At 47.2% G+C, this 12,634-nt stretch overlaps 1 protein-coding gene across 1 annotated transcript; it reads left to right on the top strand.

The window, feature by feature from the left end:
• Positions 1-9,275: 9,275 nt before the first annotated feature.
• Positions 9,276-10,286, top strand: LOC116912252 (glyceraldehyde-3-phosphate dehydrogenase-like). The gene has a single exon (XM_032916238.1). It carries the CDS (start codon positions 9,285-9,287, stop codon positions 10,284-10,286), a length of 1,002 nt encoding a protein of 333 aa, XP_032772129.1. The 5' UTR covers positions 9,276-9,284.
• Positions 10,287-12,634: the final 2,348 nt, after the last annotated feature.

The raw sequence follows: 12,634 nt of genomic DNA, 5'->3' as shown, positions 1-12,634 counted from the left end.
AATACAATGGGACGCTTTGTGTGTTGGGGGAACACATAGGTGGCAGCATGGAAGAGTCTCGTAGACATTATATTGCACAAGGACAGCAGATATGAGGGGAGGGGATGACTCAGTAGGTTAAAGAGCTTTCTACGCAAGTGTGAGCACCTGAGTTCCAATTCCCAGGACCCACATGAAGCTGCTATGGCGAGACAGGAGGCAGAGACAGGATTCCTGGAAACTTGCACACCAGCCATCCTGGTGCACACAGCAGCAAGCAAGACATTCAGCCGCAAATAAAGCGGACGATGAGATGTGACACCCAAGGTCATCCTCTGACCTCAGCACAGGGCCGCGGCTCCTACAGACCCCATACAGAGAGGATAGCTGATACTAAAGAGGTCGTGTATTATGCTGTTTTTAAAAGACTACATGAAAATTGACTTTCAAGACAACCAAAACCCAGTTAATGGTTATAGGGTCATGATAAGGAAAAGAAGGGCCAGGGGGAACTTTCTAGGGACCTTCCAGTATTTTATCTTAATCGATGGCAAACCCCAGTTTATACATTTATCAAAAGGCATCAGCCTATATTCAGCATGTATATAAATTTTACTGAACATAAATTCTACTCTCATAAAGTAGAATTTTTAAAATCAGTTTGTTGGGTTGGGGATTTAGCTCAGTGGTAGAGCGCTTGCCTAGCAAGCGCAAGGCCCTGGGTTCGGTCCCCAGCTCCGAAAAAAAGAAAAGAAAAAAAAATCAGTTTGTTAACCTTCTTCCAAATCATCTCTAGCATGGAACAATAACATCTAACAAGTAATCAAGAGATTTTGTCCATGTTTTTTCTCTTCTTTTTTCCTAAATCCAGTTAGAAGTCCATTGGTGAATTTCCCTTTGAAATCTCTCCATTACACACCGCCCTTCTCTGGACTACTGTTATTTATAGCGGCCTAGACTCAGAGCTGAATGGAGGCTGTGTGTGTGTGTGTGTGTGTGTGTGTGTGTGTGTGTGTGTGTGTAGGTAGTGTGAGGCGATAACAATGAATTACTTGTCCTGTATGTGTGTGTATTCAAAGCTTACAACAATGAATTCTTTGGTGTATGTGTATGTGTGTGTGTAAGTGTGTAAGTGTGTAAGTGTGTGTGTGTTAGTGTGTACAACATGAATTACTTGCTCTGTATGTGTGTCTGTTCAAGGCTTACAACTGAATTCCTTGGTGTGTGTGTTTGCACATGTGTGTATGCATGTGTGTGTATATGTTATATTTGTGTGTGCCTGTGTGTGCAAGGCTTACAATAGTGAATTCCTTGGTATGCATGTGTTAGTGTGGGAGGTGTACAACAATGAATTACTTGTCCTGTATTTGTGTGTGTGTGCAAGGTTTACAACAATGAATTCTTTGATGTATACGTGTGTGTGTGTGTGTGTGTGAGAGAGAGACAGAGAGAGACAGAGACAGAGACAGAGAGACAGAGAGACTACTACCATGGTGTGTAGTGAGAAGACAACGTTTGAGAGTTAGTTCTCTCCTCATACCTTGGGATCTGAAGATCACTGCAGCCCATCAGGCTCCTATACCAAGCAGTTTTACCCTCTGAGCCACCTTGCCAGCCCCATTTGGTTTTTGAAGACAGTGTCTTGCTAAATAGCCCAGGCTGGCCTTGAACTCACAGAGATCAACCTTCTGAGTGCTGGCATAGGACTGTGCCGACACACCCAGTTTCAACAGAAAACACCCTGTGCTGGTTCTCAATTAGGAGGTGTCAAAGGGAAATAGAAGAGGAGCCCCACTCACTCAGCCCCGAAGTCCGAGACCACAATCCCTAAGATGCCTCTGATTTCCTCCAAGGGCTCTCAGAGTCTGTGATTCATTATAAAGACTCGGAACTCATTTGGGCCTACGAGGGCTGTATTGACTCTGGGCTGGTTACAGAGGTTTAACTTGTTGCATTGCTGTTGAAAGATCAGGAAGACCCTTGACAGGATGAAGCCAGAAAACAATCGGATGAGATTCCTGAGGGGTTACAGAACATGTCCCCGGAAGACTGTATAGGAGGATATCACTGTTTCACCTCCTCTCAAACTCCCCCACCCTAAGAGTCAGAACTTTAAATGTAATATTCCTCCCCAATAAACGCACTATCCTGGCCCACATGCAAGCCTCCCCCTGACACGGGACAACCTGAACTCAGGGCATCAGCCTTGTTGGAAAGATCATTCAGAGAGGCAGAATATGGTGAGGATGTACAGCACAGGCATCAGCCTGTGTGAAGTATGGGAAGCTCATCTGAGCTTTGTGTCCAGCATTCTTTACACAGACTGACTATGGCCATGTCGCTGAAGTCAGTCCCTGTCCCAGTGGAACCACAAGACCCAAAGTCTACCCAGGCTCATGTGACTGGGTTTCAGATGTTCCCAACCCTCCTCCTCTGGTGTGGCCAACTCCCTCCCCAACGGCACACCTTCTGTCTATGACAGAACACACCCCTCCCAGAAACTGAAGGCCAGACCCTGCCAACCTCAGACTCAACTTCACAAACAAACTCAAAACAAAAAAACAAACAGCTGACCAAAGCAGGTTTCATATCCCTGGACCTGGTCATACAGGTGCGAGCTGCCTAACTTGGTGCTGGGCTTGAGCTGGGTCTGCTGTATGAGCTGTGCACACTCCCAACCTCTCAGTCAGCTCTGCAACCATGGCAAGAATTTTGCTGCTAACCCCTTGCATTGGGCTAACTCATGGGCCCCCTCTGCTGTGTTTCCTGGTTGCATTGTTATGCATACAAACTTCCCAAAATTAGCACACCTTTTCCCTGTCTCCTCCTCCCTCTTCCAAATTAGAAAGTTTTAAAGGGTTGTGAGAAGAGCTGAAGGTCAAAAGAGGAAGCAGGAAAAAAACAAAAAACAAAAAAAAAAACCAGAATGACCCAAATGAAGTTGGGACATGGATATGTTTTTAGCAATCTATGTTTTTAAACTAAAAACAGGATAGCTAACTAAGAACTGAGACTCCTCTTGGTAAATCTTAGAGGTTCCTTGAGATTTTTTTGTGAGATAATTCTTTAGCAGAAGAAATTTCTAAATTAATTCTCACTTCAGCAATAACAGGAAAGATCAAATCCTTGAACTAGTTACTTTAGATGAACAGAAATACCTCTTTTTGAAATCCTGGATACGTAAGATTTAGTCATTAGTGGGTGAGGCTGACATGAAAATCCTGTCAGTAATAGCTGAATCTGAGAAGATCCTCCAAGGAAATTAAACACTTGATCAAAAGGAGGAAGGGTCATCGGTGAGAGCTGAGATTAGACAAGAGAAAGGTATTCAGAGTTCAGAATTATCCCTCAAGCATGAGCTAGGAGACAGGAAACTGTGACCCTGGCCAAAGGCAGTTCTCATGTAGGCTTTGGCTAAATTTTAAACTGTAAACTGAACAGTAGAAGGGATCAAAAGTTAAGGTAGTAGTGACTTCCTTACCTCGTATCTGTCATTTCTCCCCTTACCACCTATCTGTCATTTGAGCACAGAAGAACGGAGAATTTCGGCTGCAGCGGTGGCTCGGCAGTTTAATAGAATACACTGCTCTTGTAGAGGACCCGAGTTCCATCTCCAGAACTCAGGTCAGGGGACTCACAATCACCTCACAACCACCTCACAACACTTCACAACACCTCACAACCACCTCACAACCACCACACAACCACCTCACAACCACAACACCTCACAACCACCTCACAACACCACACAACCCCCTCACAACACTTCACAACACCTCACAACCACCTCACAACCACCTCACAACCACCTCACAACCACCTCACAACACCTCACCTCACAACCACCTCACAACCACCTCACAACACCTCACAACCACCTCACAACCACCTCACAACACCTCACAACCACATCACAACCACCTCACAACCACATCACAACCACCTCACAACACCACAACCACCTCACAACCACCTCACAACACCTCACAACCACCACCTCACAACCACACAACCACCTCACAACACCTCACAACACCTCACAACCACCTCACAACCACCTCACAACCACCTCACAACCACTTCACAACACCTCACAACCACCTCTAACCCAAGCTCCAGTGACCCAGTGTCTCTAGTCTCCACAAGGAAAAAGTAGTCTCCACTAGAAAAGGCTTCTCTGTCTGTCTGTCTGTCCATCTCTGTCTCTGTCTGTGTGTGTATGTGAATGCGTGTGTGGTGTGAGCCTGTCTGTCTGTCTGTGTCTCTCTGTCTCTCTGTCTCTCTCTGTCTCTGTCTCTCTCTCTCTGTCTCTCTGTCTCTCTCTCTCTCTCTCTCTCTCTCTCACACACACACACACACACACACACACACACACTTGAAAACAAACACAAACAACAATAAATCAGAATGGTCCCTGTGAGTGAGAGTGCAGAGCAGTAAGGTTACACAAACTGGGTCTGAGCGGCATCCCCGGGCCCCACGTAGAACACGCCGAGGGAAAGAGGCGCAGCGGGCAGATCATTGGTTCTCAAACAGTGATGGAGTAACACAGCCTGAAGATCAAAGTGCTTCCACTGCTGGGGAATCCCCCAGCAGCAGATGGGCCAGTCCCTGAGCTTAGAGGAAGAAACAAATTAGTCCTGGCCCTCACTGTCTCAGACCTGACCCTTGCTAACAGGCACTTGGTACGTCATAAATGCAATATTATTCCGATATCCTTTCAGTGCAGCATGACTTCTGTTATAAATGTCCTCCTTTAAGTGAGTGCAAAATTAGAAATTTTCTCTGGAATATTCCACTGTTTTGGTTGCCTGAGGGGGGGAAAACAAACCTCACCTTTGTTTTGTTGTTTGTTTTCTGCCCAGGGTCTCAGATAGCCCAGGCTGGCCTCAACATTGCCTAAAATAGATACTGACCCTGAACTTCAGAGTACTGAGGTTAGAGGCATATGCCCCTGATACTGGGTTTATATGATACTAGGGACTGAACCCAAGGCTTCACGCATGTTGGGCAAACATTCTACCAACCAAACTACATCCCTGCCTCAAGACAAGTCCCTCATTTGAGCCTCACAGCTAAATCTTGAGGAAGGCAGGGGGATGCCTGGGCAGACTGGATCCTGGCACCACAAGGACTGTCTCTCTGGCTGTACGGGAGGAACCCACAGCTCCAGCTTTCCTTTTCAGAGGGTCATACACACATAGTCCCACTTTGAAAAGTCCCTGCAGGGGTCATGTTACTCCATCACGGTTTGAGAACCAATCTCTTAAGCCAAACATTATGGCCCAAGAGAAGAAAACATAGGAGGCCATGCCATTCTGCCCACACGGCTAGAGTCCAGAAGAGACAGTGCAGCTCCCCAGCAAAGGGGGTGACATGCACGGATCCATGCCAGGAGCGTTACCAAGGCAACACTGTTACCATAGTCAACTGCATGGTGGTATCTGAGCTCCATACTAGGTTCCAAAGTCAGAGGGAGGGAGGGGGAACATCAGAAACATCTTAGAAAAGTGTCTGTGGTGGCCGTTAGTCACACAGAGAACTGAGAAAAGCCTTATGGATGGAACAGAGTGTCTCCAAGCTGGCGCTCGGGTCAAACAAGCTTGCTTAGTTGGGAGTAGAGAGTCGAGTCTGTAAGTGAACTCTCATTAACCACAAGCTGTACTCTCCCACAGCCCCGTTGGTCGTCCATTATCTTAAGGCACATCGATAAAATAATTGTAGCCAGCAAGATATGTGAAAATGTGCATCCGGCTTAAGGTCTGGACATAGGAGACTGTTCAGTTCTGACGCTACCAACCCGGAGAGTGTGTCAGATTCCTCACGCAAGGCTTCACACCTCAAGACCACCTCTGCCTTCAGGGTCCAGTTGCAAGTGCAGGTTGTGACCTGTCCTCCTGAAGTGCAGGTTGTGACCTGTCCTCCTGAAGTGCAGGTTGTGACCTGTCCTCCTGAAGTGCAGGTTGTGACCTGTCCTCCTGATGAGCAGCTATAAAGTGGGGTCCCACTGACTCCTTTTATGTTTGACTTATTTGCTACCGTAGCCCATAGAACTCAGAGAAAGACTTCAATTCCAAGCTTATTATGAGAATACACAAAGGAGAGCGTAGCCCACAGACAGGAGAACGGGGCATGGAGCGCCATACTTTCTGGGAACTCACTTGAGTCCTGCTACCCAGAAGGTCCCCATGACCCAGTTTGTTGGTGGAAGCTTTATTATGTAGTGGTCATCGGTTTATCAGCTCAACCTTTAGCCTCTTTACCCTCCCCGGAGATATGGGGATGGGGATCGGGCTGAAAGTTCCCATCCTGTAATCACTTGTGCGGTTCCCATGGCAACCAAGTCTTCCTTGAGACATGCTAAGGGCTCCAGCCATCAGTCAAATCCTCAGATCGCAAAGAACACTTAGCACCTGAGAGGCTCCAAAGATTTCTGGAGCTTTATGTCAGGAACTTGGGAGGAGGGTGGAATTGATATTTTATGCACACAATTGAAATTTCCCCTTTCTCGAGTTTTTCCAAAACGTCTCAATTATTGATCACTGCACCACGAGCTCACGTGGGTAACACGTGCTACGTCTGAGGAGGCTTTAGGCCACGGAAACCCCAACGTGGTACAGTACAGCACAGGGCCCCTGGAAATGCCTGGGTTGGAGAGTAAAGGCAACACGGGATTAATTGGCTGTAATTCAATCTCTCAGAAAGAGTTTCTAAGATAATTGCTTTAACATTACACTTTCTGAACAGTTAATTCGGATAACGTGAACGTGTTCCTTTCTTCTCGTTTCTCTTTCCTGATAAGTGTGAATTAGAATCCCAGGCTGGTTTTACAGAGGAGATTAAGTTATTCATTTCATTTTAATGGCCTTCTAGGACTCTCGCTCAACTGTTGGTGAAATTTACTGTTGCCCAGTAAGGTGACACCCAGGTTTAATGAGTTTCCTGGGAAAATTATTATAAGGTGGCATAGACCCAAATGGCCGATCCCATTTGAAAAACACGTATCAGATGATATTTATTTTCTTGGGTCATGTCTCCCCGCTAATTTATCTTACCTCTGGGATATACATTTCTCTAAAACAAATAGAACATCTGTGATCACTACAGATGTTAAAATACCTCCACCCTAGAGGAAGATCCACCATGGACCTCCAAATTACACAGATGGTAGTGCGGCATAAACTCACAGAACCAGTTCTTCCACCAGTTCCTTCCTGGTCAGAGGTCAGGTGGGGCATGTGCCAGAAATCAGGGCAAAGTATATCGGTGACTTTTCAATTAAAAATCCAATACTTAGCCTTCTTTTTGTCTTTTTGGAGAGCCGTGTGGCCTGTTGCCTCAGTATGTATCTAAAAGAACTTTGAATTTCTGATTCTCTGTTTTGTTTTTTAAATTAGGAATACAGGCGTGCGCCACTACGCACGATCTATTTAGACCTGGGACTCCATGCACAGTAGACAAGCACTCTATCAGTTGAGCTCCATCTGCCATCCCACCCCACACCCTCCCCCAAAATCAGGCCATTTAGCAATCTCCTTCCTTCCTCCATCCTACCTTGCTCATGTTGCAATCGCGTGCAATCGCGCTCGTACACATGATTCACATGTATCCCTGTCAGTGAGAGCTTGAGAGAGAAAACACTCAAGGAAGACGGAGACTTAAGAGGTAAGACAGAGCGAGCACAGGGCTCTCACGGGAAGAAGCCCGGGGCTGCTGGGGCAGAAAGATAGAGGGCAGTGCATGGGCGGATGCCTCAGGGGCTTGCCTCACAGCAAGGGCAGTGGGAAGCTACCGGAGAGAGTGTTGAGCTCCTGTGATTGCTTCTAGTTAACCGGCTGTTCTCTAAACGGCTAGGAGGAAAGGAGGCCGGTAGAGCCTGAGGTAGAGAGAAGGAAGCCTCCCCGATTTTCGACTTGAGCCACTGAGTGAGACTCTGGACCACAGGCAGACACCTGGGTCGTTTTGTTGCTTTTTGTTTCTTTGGAGAGCATGGGCGCAGAGGATGAACTGTTTCAGAGGCACAGAATTTGAGTCGTCTGGAGCACGTGATGTTAATTAGGTCAGGGTACCAAAACAGAGACCACAGACTGGCTGGTTTAAGCCACAAATGGCAGAGACGGATTTCCTACAGCTCGAGAGGTTAGGAAGGCCACAGCCAAGGTGCCGATAGGGTAGGCCTCGTTCTGAAGCTTTTTCTTTGATAGTCTACACTTTAAATCTGCGCTGTGACTTTGTACATAGGGTAAAAACCGTTGTGAAAGGTCCGTATAGGCTATTTTTAGTCCAGTAACAGAAAACTCAAGGACTCAAACCTGGTAACTACACACACCTCTCTCAGCCACAAGTATATGCTACTTCTAGTCACTTCTAGCCCCCTTTCCCAAGGGACTCCGGCTTCAGCTGCCACAAAATTAGACTGCACCGTTCTGCTGACCTGGTTTTTCCGGTCATCTCTCTCCTCCCTCCCTCTTCATGCAGACACAGTCCTTATAGATGGCTGACCTGTTGACACTGTGATAAGTAAGGGGTTTTTTTTCTTCTCCAACTGACTCTTGAGACATTGGCCTTTGCTGAGTTTCTGCACTTTTTTGAGGGCTTTTCAATCCGTGTTTACTTTCTGCTTTTCTCTCTAAGAAATATCCTTGACAAAGTCTGGCACCAATTCTGTCTGTGGTCCTTACATCTGTGGCCCTGGATGACCAGCCCTAGGAAGAGAAGGAAAAATTCTAGCACGTGTCTTCTTGAGTCAAAACTAGAAGCAGGGAAGGAAATTAATGCTTATGGATGTTTATTCTAAGACCCAGACATTCTGTAAGACACATTTTATACATGCTACTTCGCCTAATATTTATGATTAGACTAAGGTATTATCGACATCATTTTACAGGTGATTATTATTAAATAATCCACAACCACCAAGCTAACTGTGAAGAGGGAAAGCAGAAATCCACTTCCTTCGAGTTCTAGGATTAGACTCTTCTGAGGCAGCAGCTAGTTATTGGGTTCAATGAAATATACTAAGGACTCTGTGGTGGTTAGTTTAATTATCAATTTGACGCAATATAAAATCACCAGGGAAGGGAATCTCAATGAGGTGTTATCTAGGGGAAGTTGTTCTGTAGACATGTAAGGTATTGAGTTGGTTATGTTAATTGATGGGGGAGACCCTAACCTAATAGTGGGTGTCATGTTCCCTGGGTTGGATTTCAAAGTGCATGTTAAAAATGAGAAAGAGGGCTCTCTGCTCCTCCCTGTTCCAGAGACAGCCACATCTTCTCGTGCAGTGCCAGCCTCGTCCATTAGACATGACAATAAAGATTGGAGTGAATGGATTTAGCCGTATTGGACGCCTAGTAACCAGGGCTGCCTTCATATCTGGCAAAGTAGAGGTTACAGCCATCAACGACCCCTTCATTGACCTCAACTACATGGTCCACATGTTCCAGTCTGACTCTACCCATGGCAAGTTCAACGGCACAGTCAAGGCTGAGAATGGGAAGCTTGTCATCAACGGGAAGCCCATCACCATCTTCCAGGAGCGAGATCCCGCTAACATCAAATGGGGTGACGCTGGTGCTATGTATGTTGTGGAGTCTACTGGTGTCTTCACCACCATGGAGAAGGCTGGGACTCACTTGAAGGGTGGAGCCAAAAGGGTCATCATCTCTGCCCCTTCAGCCGATGCCCCCATGTTTGTGATGGGTGTGAACCACGAGAAATATGACAACTCCCTCAAGATCGTCAGCAATGCATCCAGCACCATCAACTGCTTAGCTCTCCTGGCCAAGGTCATCCATGAAAACTTTGGCATCGTGGAAGGGCTCATGACCACAGTCCAAGCCATCACTACCTCTCAGAAGACTGTGGATGGCCCCTCTGGAAAGCTGTGGCATGATGGCCGTGGGGCAGCACAGAACATCATTGCTGCATCCACTGATGCTGCCAAGGCTGTGGGCAAGGTCATCCCAGAGCTGAATGGGAAGCTCACTGGCATGGCCTTCCGTGTTCCTACCTGCAATGTATCCGTTGTGGATCTGACATGCCGCCTGGAGAAACCTGCCAAGTATGATGTCATCAAGAAGGTGGTGAAGCAGGCATCCGAGGGCCCACTGAAGGGCATCCTGGGCTACACTGAGGACCAGGTTGTCTCCTGCGACTTCAGCAACTCCCACTCTTCCACCTTTGATGCTGGGGCTGGCATTGCTCTCAATGACCAGTTTGTAAAGCTCATTTCCTGGTATGACGATGAATATGGCTACAGCAACAGGGTGGTGGACCTTATGGTCTACATGGCCTCCAAGGAGTAAGAAACCTTGGACCACCCACCCCAGCCCAGCAAGGATAGAGAGCAAGAGAGAGGCCCTCAGTTGCTGAGGAGTCCCCATCCCAACCCAGCCCCCAACACTGAGCATCTCCCTCAGTTTCTATCCCAGACCCCATAATAACAGGAGGGGCCTAGGGAGCCCTACTATCTCGAATACCATCAATAAACCTCACTGTACTCTCCCAAAAAAGAAAAAGTGAGGGGCTGGAGAGATGGCTCAGCAGTTAAGAGAACTGGTTGTGCTTCCAGAGGATCCCATTCCCCACAAAGCAGTTCACAACTGTCTGTAATGCCAGTTCCAGGGCATTTGACACCCTCACACAGACATACATGCGGTCAAAACACCGATGGTCATAAAAATAAAAATAAATAGATCTTTAAAAAATTAAAATAATAATTTAAAAACTGAAGGAGTGAGCTGAGAGCCTGTATCCCTCTTCTCCCTGCCCGTGGCTGTGGATGAGATAAGAATCCACCGCCTCAGGCTCCTGGGACTGTGAACCAAAAATAAACTCTTTCTTCCCTCAGTTGCTTTTGTCCAGGCTATCTTTTTACAGTGACAGGAAATGAAGACAGTCCCTCAGGGTGGTCACTTTGGGGAAATGTCCTATGGTGATTTGCATGGGGCACCGGACTTGACTGGGGTCATGGGGGGGGCGGGGAATAAAGGCAGGACAGACACACAGTAGAAAAGCTGGAACTGTGTACTCTGAGGGAGTCACACCAGCAGCCTGGAAACTCAGCTCTTTTATTTTACGCCTCTGAATCAAGAAGGAAGGAAGTCGTACACAGCTGAACAAGGAGGCAGGTTTAGGTAATCTCAGGTGTCTCTGTGGGGAGCAGTCTCAAGTTGCAGAAATCTAACAGGAGGAATCTGTGGTTGACTCGCTCAGCATTCATACTGGGACCAGGGGAAGGTCCTTTGCCTTGATCCCTTGACTGAGGCTCTGGGGTCTTTGACATGGCTGTGACCCGTGTCAGCATACACACATTCACTCTGGACCGCATGTGATGTCCACAGAAGGGATTGGTGACTTTACTGGTGACCTCTGGGCAAGACCTTCCAGGACAGCAGGACATCAGAGAACATGTGCTATAAGATCGTACTGAGGATAGGGCGTCAGCTCTGCAGACAAGCTCTATTCATGTCTGTGTTCCCTGAAGCAGACAAGCCTCACCCCATCTGAACCCCAAAAGGACTATGTAAAGCAGAACCCAGCCTACGGACATTTCTCTGTTAGAAATAAACTTCTAATCAGCAGGTTCTTGGGCAAGAAGTTGAGCTAAAGAATCAGAAGCAGAGAGTGGCTCGGGTCATCTCTCCTGCTGGGGGCAACCACCTGATCATCCTGAATAACAAAAGGAAAAGTGGGAAATCAAATGTTTCCCCTTAATCCTGGACCGGGCTCACATGGAAACCTCTAGATTGACCTTATCCTGCCTTCTTCCGTGATGTGAGGTTTGGGGCACACGGTAAACTGTGGTAATAAAGACAGCGGAGACATGTTGAGTCGGGACTAACAGTACCCTGTGTGAAGCCCTGTACCTGCAAGTGCTCTGGGAACTCCATTTCCTTGTCTTTATTATGAACCATCCCTAAGGCGAAACCCCTTCCATTTGTATCAAGTCAGCTGTGTCGGCTTGCAAGATATGATCACCAGCAAGCCAGCCTTTGACTGCTTTCATGCCCTCAGAGGAGACGGTGAGGAGGGCCATTGGACCCTCGTCTGAGATCCTAGCTGCTCCCTCCCGCTCTTCCCAGCCACTTGTAGCAATTCTACCCTGGCTGCACGTGACTTCAGAGTCAAGCATGCAGCTGGAGAAGGTTAACCTGGGAAGTGCTCAAGTACGCAGGTGGAGAAGGGTTAATGGGAGAGGGCCTGTATCCATGTGGCTACAGGGAAGACATCATCCATACTGGGAGAAGAGTTCCCTGCTTTGTGTTCTCCAGAGTCCTGCAAATAGCCCTTCGTCCATGCTCTCTGCATAAGCAATGTAAACTCATTGGCTCCCCAGGACGAACTTAGACGGAACGTTGTGGTTAGAGATATATAAGGAGGACAAACACGGTATGTTTCCCTAAGGAAGGAGTTCTCACAACACTAGTCAGGCCTTCACAATAGCAGCCCAGGCAGTCCCGGGGAATTTGTGAAGGGAACAGAAGTCCGAATGGGTCAGTTTATGCTTAGCTCATACGGTGCTGACACGACTATGTACCAGCTAAAACATGGCTGACACCGGACTCTGGGGAACCCAACAGTTAACAGTGATGTAAAGTCATATTGCTACTTTATATGAATACAACATCAAGGTCAAGGGCATATGTATGCT

The sequence above is a fragment of the Rattus rattus genome, chromosome 11 (genome assembly GCF_011064425.1).
Source record: "Rattus rattus isolate New Zealand chromosome 11, Rrattus_CSIRO_v1, whole genome shotgun sequence".
Classification (NCBI taxonomy): Eukaryota; Metazoa; Chordata; class Mammalia; order Rodentia; family Muridae; genus Rattus; species Rattus rattus.
The sequence above is the reverse complement of the archived record's forward strand: the minus strand, read 5'-3'. Positions and strand labels throughout refer to the sequence as shown.

What these genes read in the sequence shown, in the direction of transcription:
- LOC116912252 (XM_032916238.1), top strand. Translation starts at nt 9,285, where the DNA reads ATGACAATAAAGATTGGAGTGAATGGATTTAGCCGTATTGGACGCCTA.